At 46.4% G+C, this 17,605-nt stretch overlaps 1 protein-coding gene across 4 annotated transcripts in view; it reads left to right on the top strand.

Moving 5' to 3' along the window:
* Nucleotides 1–12,736, top strand: part of Cdc14b (cell division cycle 14B) — a 73,293-nt gene extending 60,557 nt beyond the window's left edge. For 2 of the 4 annotated variants that reach the window (XM_005371640.3, XM_026778261.1), the window contains exons 13-15: nucleotides 7,158–7,274; nucleotides 9,122–9,181; nucleotides 9,472–12,736. In XM_005371640.3, coding sequence (XP_005371697.1) covers nucleotides 7,158–7,274; nucleotides 9,122–9,181; nucleotides 9,472–9,508 — 214 coding nt within the window. In that variant the 3' untranslated portion in view covers nucleotides 9,509–12,736. The remainder of the gene's footprint in view (nucleotides 1–7,157; nucleotides 7,275–9,121; nucleotides 9,182–9,471) is intronic. The other 2 variants (XM_026778260.1, XM_013355372.2) reach the window with 1 other exon arrangement.
* Nucleotides 12,737–17,605: the final 4,869 nt, after the last annotated feature.

Raw genomic sequence — 17,605 nt, 5'->3', positions numbered from 1 at the left:
TCGAGACAGGGTTTCTCTGTGGCTTTGGAGCCTGTCCTGGAACTAGCTCTTGTAGACCAGGCTGGTCTCGAACTCACAGGGATCCACCTGCCTCTGCCTCCCGAGTGCTGGGATTAAAGGCGTGCGCCACCACTGCCCGGCTCAGTTTAATTTTTAATAGATTGTTTTATTCCGTATTCAGAAGCCAGGTCAGAAGGTAGGGGATACAAATTTTGCTTGATCAAAAGTTCTTGTTATCAGCGAGAGAGATGGCTCAGTTGCTTGAGAGTACTTGCTGCTCTTGCCAGGTTTGCCTCCCAGCAGTACCCAGATCAAGCAGCACATAATCACCTGTAACTCCAGCTCCAAGGAGCCTCTCCTCTCTGCAGGTGCGTACACACGTACACAAATAAAAAGATAAATCCTTTTTTTAAAAAAAAAAAATACTATTCTTGTTAAATAGAACTTTCAGGAAATGTTACCTTCTCCACTCTTTAGACCTCTTTCTTAGGGACGCTGAGATTATGTAATTCATAGCCTTGGGTGTATGGAGACTAAAATTTAAAGACCTTTGGAACTGGCAGAAGATGTCAGATGTCCCTCCACTCAGCAGGGTATGAGACTGGGCTAGACGGATGCTGTTCTCAATGAATGAAAGCTACTAGAGGGGTTCGGGGTGAGCTCAGTGGGAGGGTGCTTGCAGGGGGCTGGGATTTAATCCTCTTCACTGCTGGAAAAGGAGGAGAGGGAAGGAAGAAAGGAAAGAGGGATTTAGGAAAGACTGGGTGAAAAGACTGGCCTTCTCTGCAGGCATTTGTTTAGTTATACCCTTCCCCCACTGGGATTAAAAGGAACAAAAGAATGGTAGATGCCCAAGCTTTTACTGTTGCTGTGTTTTAAAATACTGGAAGGGGGGTGTTATTTAGGCTCAACTCACAATGTAATTCATCGTGGTGGAAAAGTCAGGGCAGGAGACTTGGTCACATGTCATTTGATGCTTGTGTGTGCTCAGCCAACTTTCTCCTTCTGGGGATGGCATCACTCGAGGAGGGTTCCATCTCAGTTAATCTTAGATAACCCCTCTCAGACACATCTTGCCTCTTGGATGGTTAATCTATATTCCGTCAGGTTGACAGTATTGACCACCAGATGGCCTGTCACTCTGTTTGCCACTAACTTTCTGTGTTAGATCTCCAGGAAAGAATGCACGGAGGCGGGGTTGCAGTTGTATCCTAGGTGGTCATAAGGTAGAAGCATACAATCACTTTAGAAAAACCACTTAAATCCAACAGTGCAAAAAAGACAAGTGAACATTTCAACAAAGAAAAGTAACTCTTAAGCTTTGAGTTTTACCAGAGGAACAAATGAAGATCTCTAGTGCAGACACCCCGCTTGCATGCCGCTACCCACTGAGATAACATTGTAGTCAGTAACTGTAAGTGAAAATAAGGTGAAGGACAATTGAGAAAGACCCTGGCATTGACCTCTGTCTTCCACACACATCCACACAGGCGTGTGCTCACATGTGAATACCTACAGCACACACACAAGAAACTGGGTATGTTGTGCACACTTGTAATCCTAGCACGTTAGCACTTGAAAGGTAGGAAGATCAGAAGTTCAAGGTCACACTCCGCTACATAGTAAAGTCAAGGCCAGCCTGGGCAATAGGAGACTTTGTCTTAAGAAAGAAGGGAAAATTAGGAAAAAGGAAAATTAATATCAAATTTTGGGTGTGTATTAAATACTTTTCTATTGCTATAATACACACCATAACCAAGGCAGCTTACAGAAGGAAATGTGTATTTGGGCTTTTTGTTCCAGGGGGTTGGAGTCCATCAGCATCACAGGGAAGCGACAGCATGCATGGTGGCAAGCCACCTGGGAATAAATAGCAAGAGGCTTTGAAACCTCAAAGCCCACTCCCAGTAACATAATTTCCCCATCAAGGCCACACCTCCTACAGCTACCCAAACCATCTAACCAACTGCAGACTAAGCACTTAAACTTAAAGGCTGTGAGGTCCATCTTTTTCAAATCACCTCAGGTTGTGTAAAGAAAACAAGGAACCACACATAGCGTGACCACAGTAGTGAAGTTGATGGTTTCTGGTCAGGTCTGCTTCTGTAATCCCTGCTGTCAAGTCTGCAGATCACCTGGACTTCCAACTAAAACTCAGTTCCCTGTTCATAGCCACGCCTCCTGATCTTGTCAGATGTCTGTGTGTTGTTTCTGCCTCCTTTTCTCCTGGTGCTCAGGTGTAGAGTTTTGTATGAGCATACTGCGTATTTGACTATAGCCAAATATGTGTTGTTAAGTCAGGATGGTGGGGTGGTTATCCAGCCAGACATGGAGTCTAACCATTTGTTCCTGTGTGCTAAACTAAAGTCAGCATTTTTGTCTCAACAGAAATTGGACCACCACCACCACCACCACCCTCCTTTCCCACCCCTTTGCCATCACAGTTGCTGCTTTGGGACTTTTAGGGTATCTCAAAGCCATAGGCAGCTCTGTGTTTTATTACAGGATTTGTTTTGGCTTCCCTATGTGAACATCTGTTCTTTCCCCTTCGCCCTTTCCAGATGTCCCCTAGCTGTGCTGACCTCTGCACTGTGTAGTGTTGCCATCTGGTGGATTGTGTGTGACTACATCCTTCCCACCCTGCTGTTCTGTCTTGATGGCTTCAGAACACAGTAGCCATCCGGACCCTTTGACAGATAGTTTGCTGTGTAAGTTTCTTGTTCCCGTTTCTCTCCTGCCTTCCCCTGTTGTCCGGTGTGGTTTTCAAGGTGCATGTGTTTCTCCTTCTGGCTCTCCTGGCTGTTTTGGTTTGCTTATTTTCCAGGGTTCTCTTTCTGAATCTTTTCCATGAACTGCATGGTGGTAGCAGCAGAAGGGGTGGGGCGGGGCCTCAATGATCCTTTGAAGCCAAGAATGTTGAAAAATGACACCCATTTTTGAAAGTTGTGCTAGTTATTTATATACGTGGACTTTGGAATAGTTCTCTTCCCTGTAGAAATGTTTAGGTAGTTGGCCTGATTAGTGTGATCTCCTTTCTACCAGGGTTTGCACACTCCTCTCATGTTCTGTACCTTGAGTGTGTCTCCAGCCAAAAGGGTTTTATCTCCATTCTTATTTTAGCAAAGATTGGGTTTGTAGCATGGAGGGCTAGCGAGGACTGTAGGGTGATTTCTGCCCATGGAGCATCTCTCTTGAGGTCCCCTGTCTTTGGTGGTAGAGCACACAGGGTCATGTCGCATCCTCCTCTGTGTTGAGTGAGACTAGGAGACAGAGCTGGCTATTTCCTTCCTGCTCAGGTTTCCACCTTACAGTCTCTAGACTCTGCCTTCTTCCTTTCTCAAGCGTAGCTAGACTGTCTTTATTAGATTATGTACCCAGGTTTGTAGTCTCTTGAGATCTGTCATCTTCTTTTCAGCAGAGTGTTGCAAAAAACACCCATGTGGAGCACCACAGTTGAGACCCACAGAGGGAGACTTTGTCCCACAGCAACAACACCCCAAACCTTTCTTCTGTTCATTCGAAAAATGACTCTTCTTGTCCCAGATTGGACTTAGAAATTACCAAAGCATTCGGAATTCCTCTCTAGGATCTCTTCCAAAGTAAAAGTGCATCGCAACCAACCCTGGTCCTTTGTGGTTCTGTTGAGTGTTTTCATATGACTGAGAAAAATAAAAAATTAATCAGAGCCAGTTCTTGAAGATTAAAGAAAACCTACTGAACACATTTTTATTTATGGCATTTTCTTGAATATCTTAGGTGAATTTATAGTCTTACATTCACACTCAGGTTTCTATAGAATTTAAAAAAATATTTTTTTTTTTTTTTGCCTCTTCTGTCAACTAAGGAGTGGTGTTGCCTTTTATAGTTCCTCTCAGACCGTTCCAAGTGGCCAGGATGTTCTGAGTGGGTGGAGTTGCTGCTAATAATATTTGTCTTCAGGCTCAAATGTCTTCCACTTAAGTGTTGCTTCTGCTGGGGATTTCCTCCTCGGCGTCCTCTGCCAGATAGTCAGGTCACCTGGAATGGGTTGCCACCACACTTCAGGACCTAAGCAGGGCATTCCATTTAGCCTGCCTACTGATTTGAACTTACAAAAGCAAAAGCTTTTCCGTAGCTGATCTTCGTAGCCATCTGTGTGATCTTTGTAGCCACTAGTTCCTGGTCACTTTCTTCCAAAGAGGCTACATTTGTGGGTGATGGTCCGTTGCTGTGAGCTGGTAAGAGAGCCTTGCCTAGCAACCGTTAAGACTCCATTAGCTTACCTGAACCTGAAATCCAGAAAGCATTTAGTGTTCTATGTCTAGTGCATGCATGGGGGACGGTATCGCTAGAGAAATTTGGAGGGTTTTGTGGGGCATCATACAAAAAACTCTGTGGCAGTCAGTGGTCCCTTAGAAAGCTGGCCAGGCATTTGGAGGCTCAGAGAACACACTGGTCAAACATTTGGTTTTGGTTTTTTGTTTGTTTGTTATATTATAAACTTTGGTATGGATCATCATTTGCTTTTTGTTTTATTTTTATTTTTTAAACTTTGCTGTGTCTCTCACATGGTCACTGTCTGAGATTTGGGGCAGCTGAGGCTCCATAGACACCACAGAGAGGGCAGTGGTCTATGGCTGGGGCACAAGTTGAGGAAGACCAATGCAAATTTCATTGGGAAAGAGGGGAGAAAAATGTATATTCTGCATAGTGCTTGGGAAAAGCCAGGTGAGGAGAGCAGGTGGCAGAGGGAAACACCTGAATTTGGCTTCCTTCCCCTGTCTGAGTTCACGTTAGCCTCTTGCTGGTAATATGTCACCGTGGTTCTGGAGCTTCCCACTGTACTGATGTGCTAACTGCTCACTCGGGTCAGATAACCTGAGGCTTCTCTGGTGTGGTTAATGCATACTGAATTTCCTTCTGAGCGTCAAAATTCCACAGAAATTAGTAACCGCTAATATCACTATTTCACATTCCTTTACACTATTTTATAGAAAGATTAATGTTCTAAAAATTTATTTTCAGTCAGCCTAAGAAATAATTATTGACTGAGTTGCAATTCTTTGTTTGCTTTTTGTTTTTTGAGACAGCGTTTCTCTGGGTAGTCCTGGAACTCGCTCTGTAGACCAGGCTGGCCTTGAACTCACTGAGATCCACCTCCCTCTGCCTCCCAAGTGCTGGGACTAAAGGGGTGCACACCAGTGCCCAGCCTTTTTGGGGGATGTGGGTGGGATGAGGGGGGTTGTAGTTCTTCATACTGTATAGCACTTAAACTTTCAGTTTCAGTTTTAAGAAACCAGGAGCAGATTTCCTGAGCAGGCGGTGCACTGGTTTCTTTTCTTTTTCTTTTCTTTTTTTTTTTTTTTTTTTTGTGTGTGTGCTAATGATCTTACAGTACGGTAGTTACCCTCGCTTTTGACCTCAAATGATTTGAAATAGAGGAGTGACATTTCAGAAAAATCCAGTCTCATCTTTCTCTTTTGTCAAGAAGCCATAGAGCAGAATCAACTATACACACTGCCCAGAAACCTGGAAAAATCAAACCAACCTGGTGGATTTGGTTGCCTTTATGCAAATTCTAGATTTATATCCTTAAGAGAGATAAATAAATATTTCCTCCTCAATTTGTATTAGCAGAAAGAAATTTTAGCAGTTGGTTGGGAGAAGTAGTATCAGTATTCTGTATAGCCCAGTATGGGTAACTGGTGACGACTGACAGAATTTCTTAAGGCGAGGGCCCTTGAGGGTTTCCAGCACTAGGGGTGATGGATGTGGCCGGGCTGAGTCAGCTCCTCCATCTTACTGTTATACATTATATACACATACTGAAGTGAGTCCTCGTGCCCAATAAATACGCGGGATTATGATGTGCATCCTAAATCGTTACGTCATTCCTTAAAAAGAACTTTCACTAAATCCTATTTTGGGTATCTGGGCTCATGTTGGTTCCTTCCTGAGTCACATCTGTGCACGCACCTACTGTTTCTACTTAGAGTATTTCAGGTCAGTTGTGTGACACGGGCAGATTCAGCCAGGGCTTTCGGAACAGCAGTGGGTTGACAGCTCCGCCTGTTCTCACTCTGTCGTGAGCCAAGCAGTGAGGTGTTTGGGTGCCGTTACTGCGGGCAGTCCACCATCATCAGAACTTCGGAACCCGTGCTTCATTAGGAGGACCAGTTGTTGTCAATCATCCTGGCCATGAAGCGGACTCCTCCAGAGCTGAAAGGACTTATTTTTACTCCCTGGAGCTGGTCTCTTGCAGATTGTTATTGGCTCTCCCGACTGTAGTTTGACTTAAAAGGAGGGAGCCCACTCTACCCCCAGACAGGATTTCTCTGTGTAGCCCTGGCTGTCCTGGAATTCGCTTTGTAGACCGGACTGGCCTCTAACTCACTGAGATCCACCTGCCTCTGCCTCCTAAGCTGTGATTAAAGGCCTCACCACCACTGCCCGGCTAAGGAGGAAGCTTTAAAGTCGGTGTTTTCTCCTTCCTCTAGCAAACGCTGATGGAGGTAAATGAGTGCATGTGGTTCTGAAGCAAAGACTGGCCTGCCAACATCTTTTGGTGTATTCTGCTATTTTCTCCTCTGACCGTTTAATGAAAATCACTTATGGGGAGCATGCTTTGTGTGTGACCTGTTCTGTTTTGTGATTTTTCCTCCTGGGCAGTCTTCTGTCATAGAAAGGCTTTTAGGTTTTAACTAAGACAAGTTTCACAGCATTTAAGTGATTAACTGAACATTTAGTACATAGTTATGATACAGATAAAACTGAAATTTTGCTTGAATATTACTTAAATTTTCCATTGGCATATAAAATTATTTGTTGTTTATTATATCTGCTTTCTGCTCTGACCAGTGAATATTATGTAGCTGTTTTGCTACGTTTATATTTAGACATATATTTGAAATACGGGATTTATGACTATTCTGGTTATCTCGGAATAACCTTCAAAGAGAAACGAGATGCTTGGTGTAATAATGTGCTTTAAGGTGTGTGTGTGTGTGTGTGTTTGTGTGTGTGTGTGTGTGTGTGTGTAAGTGGCAAATGTTGACTGCACAAAATTCTTCAGTTTGCAAAACAAATAGTTATATCAAAGTGCAAGATTGCCTTTCTCTGTCAACTATTTAAAAGTTGTTTTAGTGACTGTAATCTTACCTTTTTCCAACTGTTTTCAGAGTAATTCTTCAGCCCAGTGTTCAGAGCTGTAAAACCCCTGAACCTAACCTTTCTGGCAGTGCAGGCATTACTAAACGAACCACCAGATCTGCTTCGGGGAAAAGCAGTCTAAAAAGGTGAGAAAAGAGTCCTGCTCTGGAGGGCCCGTTTGTCTCCAGTTTACTCTCTTGACCCCAGCTTCTGGGGCGGACTTGAAGATAGGAAGGTGGAGTTTCTGTGATGAGAACGGAGGCTTCTGTGTTACTGGCTGTCCAGAGGAAATTCCTCGTGTTGCAAGTGCGGTCTCTGGCATGACATGGGGAAGCTGAGGGCGTTGCCCCAGAACTCTTCCAGGGTGCTGCGCCCGTCTTGGAGGAAGCCCCTTCATGTCTGTCAGGTCCAGCTCAGTGAGTCATGGCAGAGCAATCTCTGGCCACAGCTCTCTCTTCAAGACCTGCCGTGGCTGCTTCCTCTTCTGTCTCCTCAGTTGTTACTCTTTTCATTTATCCTAGGCTCTGTTGAGAAAGCTTTCCACTGTCTCTGGATGTTTGTTGTAAACCAAAGGCACACGTGTAATTTTTAAGCTGTCCTGAGACCCAGCCTCTGATGAGGGACAGACCACAGGGTCGCTGTTTCCCGCCCATAGGTAGACAGCAGGAGCTTGGGCGCCATCTGCTGGCGGATGGTTCCGCTTCACTTTGAAATGGGTAGCTCTGAGCTTAACCTGAGCCAGACTCTGCTACAGTCTTGTCCTTTCATGGGAAGTCTTCATCCTCATCACTCACATCGGTGTAAGTTTGCCCTCATGTTGTGTGTCCATCTGGACTGAAACCACGTCCAGACGGCGTGGAGCATGCAGACTGTGCGGGATAGAGAGGTTTGGTTCCTGCTGATGCCCTGCGTGGCTCCTGCTCATTTGTCAGGTTCAGAAGGAAGTTTGTAGTCTCCACACTTTACACCCCCTACCTCCTCTCAGGAGTGTAAATCCATTACGATGCTGCCTTTCTGTGTTTCCACCCTCACTCTGAAGCACCCTCATCGCACCTCCAGGTGGACGACTTCACCCCATCGCTGCACTTCCTTTTGTACGGTCCTTTCTTTTTCATTACTTCATCCCATTTTCCTAAGTCTGTCTTGTCCAAGTGACCTTTCAGGTTGCACCTTTGGGAACCATCACTCTTCTGCCACCAAACCGTCCTAACGCCTGTTTCTCGGGGTAACTTGTACCTTGTCATCCTGTTACGTGGTGTGGTGTGGTGCTCGGGGTCCTTCATTACTCATCCAAACCATAAATCAGTGTGTCTGTGACCATCTCACCTGAGATGGACTTTTTAAGTCCTCGCTGTGAAATCCATGGCCATCTTTCCTGTCTTTGCATCACGACTCTCACGGTCTCGGCCCCTGGGTCCTGTTCCGTTGCTCTGGGATTTCATCCTTCATCCACCATCATCTCTAGGAGTCCCGGGATGTTGTCTCTATTTTTAAGTGCTGGCATTTGGAATTCCAGTTATATTTCCGTTTGATTAGACCTGCCAGTTGTCTTTGTACTCAGTACTCTTAGCTCATGTCTGTAAAAACTACACACCAAATTCAGATGTGTCTTCTGTTAGCCAAGTGAGGGTCACCTCCCGATCAGAAGCAGTTTTCTGGGCGACTCTGTCTTTTTTTTTTCTCACTCTTCCTTTTTCTCTGAAAGTTGCCAGTGGGTTTGAGACGTAACATTGTGGGAGGAAGGAAGAGAGGAAGGGTGAGTCAGGTTGATTTCTGGTGAGCCCAGATCTCCTTACAGACAGGCCAAGCACTCTGAGAAGGTGGGGCTGCCAAAACTAGAAACTGCTTGAGGCGCTGGAGCTTTTCCTGTGACCACATTCTGGCCTTGGAACCACCCAGTAACCCCTCTCTCTCTCTCTCTCTCTCTCTCTCTCTCTCTCTCTCTCTCTCTCTCTCTCTCTCTCTCTTTCCGTTCTTCCCTCTTCCCCCACAGCCTGGCTCCTTGGAGGGAGAGGAGGAACGCTTTGCGACAAATGCCCGTGCTGGCGTTATGGTACCTTGCCTTGCTCTGCTGCCTGCGCCTGCTTGTGTTTGTTTATTTTGTTTGTTTCTATTGCTTTTTTTTTTTAATGAAATTTGAACTTTCCTCTGCCCTGCCTTCCTCTCGTGTCTGTCTTCATGGTTGGTGGTGTCCTGTCTCTTCCAAAGAGTCAGATGAACCACACTACGTATGCGCTTCTCCGCATGTCCCTGCTTGTCTCGTGTTGCCGCCCTTGTCTTCAGAAACTCCGTCTGGGACGCTTGAAAGTCTTCATGGTAAATCTTTTTCTTTTTTCTCCTCAGTCCAGCCGTTTCAAGGACTAAGACAGTCTTGCGTTAAAAAACCGCTGACCAGCACTCCAGGGAAGACTAGGAACAGAAAACCCCAACAGGATTTAGCCAATCGCTCTGAAAACAAAACAGACACTGCAAAGGCCTTAGTTTCTCTCCACATAAGAAGTTCATTCAATGAAGAAAATATCACCGGCCTCTCAGCCACGCACTGACTGTAGGGCGTGGCTGAACATTTGAGGGCCCAACTCCCCCTTTGTAATCTCAAGTTGGATGAAAGCTGCTATCGAAAGTTTAGTCTCAGGTGTCAATACCCGGCCCTCTGCCACCAGAGAGCTGTCTGGTGAGCGTGGTACATGTGTGTTCCTGTGATGGCAATCATGTTTGCTGCTGGCCTTCAGAAGGATCTGATGAAGGTCTCTTGGGTATTTATTTTTTGTTCAGCCTGTGACCGCCGTCTTGTAATTAAAGATGAAAGAAGACGAGCATCTCTCCAGTGGTACCCTCCGTCTAAGACAGGATTTGGTACAATGTTTCACTTTGCTCCTGTTAATACTGTCGTGATGTTCACTGTGTGAAGTACCCAAGCTGCTTGTCTTTCACCAAAGAGTGCTTTAATAACAATCTGTGAAAACTACATTTAAACACTGTTACGTGTTGTTGTGGTTACCAAAACATGCTAAAGAATGTTGATAGAGTGTTTGAACCTTTTCTCAGTTGAAAGGTTATGTAAGTTCTTCCTTGTGTCCTTTAGGATGAAGACTTCAGGGCTGGGCGTTAGATCGCTCAGTCACATGTCAGAATTGTGTTTCCTCCAGTACATTAAAACCAAACAGCAATGCTGGTGTTTGGTGGCTTTAAAGACAAAATTGTTCACCCTCTGTAGAGTCTTTTCTCTGTGCTGCTGTGGAGTTTTGTTATTTGTATGATTCACAGTTTGATTTTAGCGGCAATTGCTTGCTTCTGGAGTTAGGCTGTTTGTGTAAGAGAACTCACTGTTGCCTTTGGTTAGGGAATACGACTAGAAACTGTAGCGTGCCTTCTCTCTTCACCCCTGCTGGAAGTCAACAGCACCTGTGCCATGAAGCAATTGCAAAAGCCAGAATTTATCTGTTGCCAAAAAGAAAAAGACAGAGCCAGTCGTTAGAGAATGCTTTAGAGTTGTCCTGGTTACCTCCACAGCAGAGGAATGGTTTTTATTGACTCTTCCCAGTTTGGAGACTGGAGAAATGCAGTATTGAAAGCCATTGAGAGCCAATGCCTTCCTAAGACAGACGAGTGTCAGGTGAGCAGGCGGCCCCACTTGAACAGTTGACCTTCTTGTAGATGGAATGAATAAGATAAAGTCTGGTAAATTAAAAAAAAAAAAAGAAAGAAATGGAAAGACATAGGGTCCCCCGTTTCAGTGTTTCTATCCTCTGTGGCACTGGCTGACATTGAGTTGGGGGCCTGGGGATATCAGTGTAGAATCCACACGAAGAGCCCCTCCCCAGTCAGCTTTTAAACACCAAAGAAAGGCAGTTAAGGTCTAGGTAGGAGGACATTTCGTTTACTTGTAATGCTCAATCAAACTGCACCTGAGTCTAAAATAGCCCTTGCAGGGAGGTTCTCCCTCCCCTGAGCAAGCCAGGCCTAGTACTTAGGAGACCTTACTTCCTTGTGAACCAAGCTCGATTTGCCCTGTGTATCAGGATGGATGAACAGGGCCTGCCCACCGTGACTCATGGTGATTGAATCTGTGAATAAAACCACTTGGGCGTCAGTGATAACCACAGTGCTTTTTAGAAATTGCCCCTTTGTTTTCAGCTCCAATTGCTACCACTGTGGCGTGGCTCTTGCTAAAATTTCCTCTCTTGCTGGTTGCTTAGGAAACGTGAGTTGGTGAGGACACATTCCCAGGAAAACCTACTTCGTTCAGATGCTGTGGTGATAATTCTAGGGATGGACAGTCACCAGCACCGACTGGTGGCATCTAGGATGCAGGAGGTTTGGGTCTGACTAATGGAAAATCCTTCCTGCTTTGAATTAGTGGGCAGAAGACCCTGTTGCTGCAGAGCATAAATCAGTGGCTGTTGGGTGGAGGGGCCCCTTAACTTCAGATGGCTTTGAAAGTCATCAAGTCCTTCTCCAGCAGAATTAGAACTGGGAAGTATGCATATAGGTGAAGGGGAACTCAGAGCCTCCAGAGTTCCAGAGAGGAATCTCTGCAAAGCTGGGCTTCAGGACTTACAGATAGATGAATACAGTTACGAGGCCCAGCTAGAACTCTGTTGCCAAGAGGCAGGAAGGATGGTCCCTGAACAGTGGTAGCCGTATTGGTCAAACATGGCCACATGATGCTCTTCCTCAGAACTTTACAGCTTTAACTTGATCCTCCAAACGTAGCCCCTACCCATTGTCCTGCCCCATGCCCTCCCGCCTCTCCCCACGGGTGGCTTCTACCTCTTGGCTTGGGCCCCGACAGGTCATAGAGGCTTTCTCAAGTGTTCTCATGAGGCTCTTGGAGCGTTTTCGGGTCTAACAGACCTTTCCAGCTATCTGGGTAACTTTGTGCCTGGAACGCTTAGGCCTCTGTTACCTTGAATCGCTGTCGTTTGGTGTGTGTCCTAGAAGTAGCAGCTGCTTTCTGCATATATTTTCTGAAAGTTCTTACCGGAGTTTAGAAAGCAGTTAGTCAGAAACCTTAAAAATCTATTTTCTTTAAGATTTCTCTTCCACTAAAATGTCCTAGTAAGCTTAGCGACCGCTCTTGCATTTTTCTCCTTAAATCTGTTTAAGTTTCCCATGCCACTGGGTGGAAATAATACTACAGATGTGTTTGATAGGAGTTTGCCTATCCTGTATAAGAAATTACCTCCTTAGTGACCCAGTAGAACTCACTGTGGATGGATGTGTCCGTCAGATTAGAGAACCGCAGTTCTGCATCCTTCATTTGAAGACTCTATTGTATGCTCATGTGCAGGTGATTAAGTGAAGTTTTAAAGTGTAACTGATGAATCAGTATTTGATCAATCGTTGTTTTGATATTTTATTAAATTGTATATTTCTAATCATATTTTTTAAAGCTGAGAGAAGTGGTTGGATGTTTATTCTCCTGAAGGTATTTTTAAGACAAAGCTTCACCGTAGCCTGTAAACTTGGCACATACATGTAGTTTTTGATACTTCTTGTTGCATTTGAAAATCTTGTGTATTGTAAAATGGTTTTATACAAAATACTAAATAGTAGAAATTGTATAATTTGCAATCATATAATTAAAAATATTAAACAGTTTTTTGACTTACTGCGTCCACTTACTGAGCAAAATCAGTAGATAGTAATTTAAATATAAAATGGATTTGATTTTGTTTTCTCAAGACAGGTTTCTCTGTAGTTTTTGGAGCCTGGCCTGGAACTCACTCTGTAGACCGGGCTGACCTCGAACTCACAGAGATCTGCCTGCCTCTGCTTCCCAAGTGCTGGGATTAAAGGCGTGTGATTTAATTTTTAGCTTGCAAGGGACATCAAAACAAAACACTACAGACTGTGTGGGACAGGTAAAGAAAAATATATTCCCTTAGTGCCGGAAGCGCGGATCTCAAGATCAGGATGTCAGCGGGGTGGGTTTCTCTAGAGGTTGCTGTTCTTGGCTTGCTCATGGACCCTTCTCACTGGACGTCCTCTTTGTCTGCCCATCCCTGGAGTTGCCTTATGAGGTCACCAGTGAGAATGGATTAGGGCCATGGTAGTGGCTTGCCTTCACTTCTTTAAAAGTCCTGCCTCTAGATGTAGCCAGTTGTAAGGTCCAGAGGGGTTAGGGCTTCAGGATGCACAGGAGGTGAGTGAGTGAGGGTGCCTACTATAAAATCATTCCACACTGGACAATCTGGAGGATAAGGGTCAGGAATAGTAGGCGTGGGGCCTGTAGGTCCTGGATCATACATAGCATGCAGCCTGGCCGCATACCTGGCAAAGCCCTTTATGTCTCAGCTCCCGGGGTTATCTGCTTGTGTGACCCGGAGCCACACGGTCTGTAGTCTCGTCTCCACACTGACTCCTTCCCTAGTGAACCAAATGAAACAGTTCATGCAGAGTGTTTCCCACGACTGGAGCACAGGTTTGCGGAGGTTATTTTGTACCTTTTAGCACAAATGAATGTCTGATAACGTAGCCTGATTTTAGATTTATAGCTCCCATGTTTCTGGTATCTTTGGTATGTAACCTCATGCATCGGAATGGGGTCAGTTCACATTATCTTTGCGGGAAGGTGGAAATACACCCAAAGCAGGCAAGTCTCTGGTAGTGTCTTCTTTCAGAGCCCTGGCGAAGGGAAAGCTAAGCAAAAGGGTTACCAAGATGGCCCAACTAGAAGCCACAGAAAGGTGAAAGGAAAGAACTCGACACAAATGTCCTCAGCCCTCTACAGGGTGCACACGCTCCCATCCCCAGCATACACACAAACATTTCCTTTTAAAGAAGCAAAGCTAGTTTTCACGCCTATGTTGGTAGGAGCATGGTAGGAGCAGGAGAGCCCAGACTGGTTGTGTATAAAACTGGTCTCTGACCACTATCGACTGGGACTGAGTCAATCTATCTGTTTCTACTTCTATAAGACGGGGATGATAATATTCCTGCTGGATTATATGAGTTAATACCATGAGCCACTCAGGGCAAGTGCTTGGTATGTACTAATATGTATTTTCAATTAAAAAATATGAAAATACTGCTATAGTGCTTTTCAAATGGATGGTAACAGCTCCCGTTGGTAGCTGTTGAGACATGGATGAGCTGGTTAGTCAGATAGCAGGATATTGACCCCCCGCCCTGCACTGAGGTCATGGATGAGGTCTCTTTTATCCAGATTTGAAGTGTTTTGTTGTTGATGACTGGCACAGGATGACCCTGTTTCTATCATGTTTGTGGTGGGAGGAAAAAGGACCCTTCTGGGCAATCTGTACAGTCTCTTCCCTCGCTCCCTTTTTGAGGGGACTGGTTCATGTGTGTGGGAGTCCTTAGGTGCTTCCCTGTACCACGCCTGCAGTCCTGCCTTGTTTCTAACGGAGTCTCATCTCTTTGTCAGCCAGTCTGCATGGCCTTGACGAGCTCATGGATGACCAGTGTTCTGTGCAAACGGAATTGGCCAGGTAAGGAGGCACTTGGCCCGGAGGACCAGATCTCCTAGGGCTGCCTGCTACCAGTACTCACCAGTGTTCACAGAACAGCACAGTTTTGAACAGCCTCTGGGTGGGAGAAGGCGGGGGAGGAGGTACAGGCTGGGTGGGTGCTGCCTTACGGAACCGATCTTTTCAGAGAGGACAATTCTCCCTTGTGTAGGACTCCAGATGATGCTGGGTGTCTGGCAGTTCCACCTACACCTCAGTGCCAGCCAGACTCCCAACCATTGGACAGCCCCCGTCCCCTCCTCTCCCATTTCTGCTGCCCTGCCCCCAGAATGACTAAGTGCCTATAGAGCTTTTGTTGGAAGCATCAAAGCTGCCGCCCAAGCACTGGATCCTGCTGAAATAGGGGTTCCTCGCCCTTTCTGCTCTGGTCCAAGACCAATGGGAAGGGAAAAGACATCACTTAGAGACAGTGGAAAAGTGGAGCTTCTGAGGCCCAAATTCTAGGGTGAGCTTGGGGTTGTCTGTTCAGCTCTTTTCCTGCCTGGTCCTCGGTGTCTTCACGGTAACCTGTATCTGTTCTCCCTTGGAGATGGGGGAGGTCTGTGGTCTGACCGGAGGACACAGGAAATGCCTCAGGCAGGCCTGGGGTTGGCAGGACAGGACGGGGAGGGGAGCTAGCGGCCGTGGTGTACTTACCCGGAGGGACATTCTGCAAGGGTCTCATTGGTCATGCTTTGCCATGAGCACAATGGCTGGCCCTGGACTAGGGGTAAGAACAGGTTTGAGAACAGCTTAACCATCTCCTCCTTTTCCAGTGATAGCTGGCTGTCTCGGGCTGTAACCTTTCTAGACCGGCTTTTGATATGGCTCAGAGTCCGCAGGGCCTAACCCTCCAGAGATCCCTCCTGACTACGGTGCTGCACTCCTCACTGCGAATCTTGTACAATGTAAGCCTATTTTCTCAGGCTTGTGCCTCAGCCACCCCGCAAACGTGTCTGCCTCGTTCTTCCAGGGTTGCCACTGGGTGTCACGTCGGCTCTGTTGGTGGGTGAGGAGGGAGCCCAGTTGACAGCCCTGGGGTAGCTGCTCAGTTACAAGCCCAGTGGGGCTGTTACTACTTGAGCCCTCTCAGGTCAATGCCTCCCGTGGGCAAAAGACCCTCAACTTCTCCAGCAGCATGGCTGGTTCCACGGGTGCACAGCATGCCGGGGAGAACAACCTGTTTGCCTGTTACCTCAAGGCCTTACGGGATGCTCAGAGAACATCCTCAACAGTGGTCACACTGGTTCACTTATCTCATAGGCCACCTGGTATTATTTCTTCCCTTTCTGCCCTTCCAAAAGCCAATCTGCATTCCTGAGCACTTGGGACTTTATTAAATAAAGAGCCTCCTGTTGCTGTCCCATGAGGCCATCAGCTAGTGTCTCCGTGGGCCACCAGTACGGTTCTGGGGTTCATCAGAAATGAGCACACAGGTGCCCTTGGTGCCTTTAGTATTTGACAACTCAGGACTGCCTCTCTGTTCACCCCCTTATAAATGCTTCTGTGTCCCCAGCTACAGTTGGCCATCTGCAACTGGGCATTCTTATGAAGAGTGCTTTAAAGGCTTCTGTGGCTCTGCCCTGTTGATTGGACCTGCCAGGCCCACAGGTGGTTCTCTGATTTGTAAACACCTGTTTTGATTAGGGACATTCCTGTTACCAAGCCTTGTAGCCTGAGCAAAAGTTCTGGAGCAGAGACGGATGGGGTTGAGGAAGCAGGAGCCACTAGGGCCTTAAGCCTGAGCTCTCCCTTGGTTCCTAGTCTAACCCAGTACCTCTCTGATGGTGGTCCTTGGGGTGGCTAAAAAGCGTGCCACAAATACTCCAGGATTCCTATGTCCCACTGAGGTACACATGGTCCTTTGTGTTCCAGTTACAGTGCCTAGAAAGAACACTGGGCTCGGGGAATGGGGCCTTTGTTTGCCTTGGGCTCTTCCCATGGTGGGGACACCCATGCTGTGGGTGGTCTGAGTTGTATTGTTTCCTTTTTAATAGTAATTCTGGTGGGTCAGGATATGGTGCCTTGAGGGAGGAATGATGTTAGCACACTGAGGAAAAGTGTCTTGGTGTGGACTTTAGCCATCAAGAGTTCTCTCTGTTTAAGGACGGTTTCATCTATTTAAGGAAAGTTTCGGATGAACCCTTTTTTTTTTTCCTTAATCCTTTCCTGTACCATATAAACATAGGTGACTACAGGACATTGCCCAGCCAATTCAGTGCTCAGGGTCCACTCGGAGTTGTCCCTTGGGTTGTACCTAGGGCCACAGTGGGAGTAGACTGGACCCTGGGAAATTGATTCTCACAGGGATGGTGGGAGGTAGCAGTAGCAGGAGGAAATATGGGCAGACCTTGCCTCTCCATGTAGTACTGCATGGTAAGCCTGCAGCGGGCAGCACATGTTCACAAGAGTGTGGTAGGTTTTCCCACCTTGGGACAGCTGGCTCTTCAGCCTTGCCCGCACATGAGGAACTAAGGCTGACAAGACAGTGTGTGCCTGACCTGCCTGGAAACAGCAAAGACGTTTGCAGAACAGCCTGGCCAAGAGTGCAGACCTGCGGAGGCCCTTGCAGCAGACATCCCTAGCGCAGCAGCAGCTTCTGGTTCCCAAATGCCTTAAGTTGTCACTCATCCAGAAATGGGAAACGATGTGTTGGCACGGCTCATGCCCTAGCAAGGCAAGCAGAATTCCTTTGCCCTGCTATGTTCTACAGCCCTGAAGTCTGAAACCACTTGGTTCAGAAGTCACACACACACAGGCCACCCCAGATTGGTCTCCCACTTCTAAGAGACAAGGTTTCTCTGGTATGACTAACCTGCTTGGGTTTTAAGTTATCGGTCAGAATCACTGGTTGAGAGTGCCCACCTCATGACATGTTTCCCCCAGCCCCTCAAAGGAGCCTGGCAGGCAACTTTGAGCCTGGGTCCTACTTTGGGTATACATCCATGCAGAATGATCTTGCTGATAGCTTTCTCTGCCCTTGACTTTTTTTTGTTTGTTTGTTT

The sequence above is a fragment of the Microtus ochrogaster genome, unplaced genomic scaffold (genome assembly GCF_000317375.1).
Source record: "Microtus ochrogaster isolate Prairie Vole_2 unplaced genomic scaffold, MicOch1.0 UNK118, whole genome shotgun sequence".
NCBI lineage: Eukaryota > Metazoa > Chordata > Mammalia > Rodentia > Cricetidae > Microtus > Microtus ochrogaster.
Note: the sequence above shows the minus strand (reverse complement) of the source record. Positions and strands in the feature narration are given on the sequence as shown.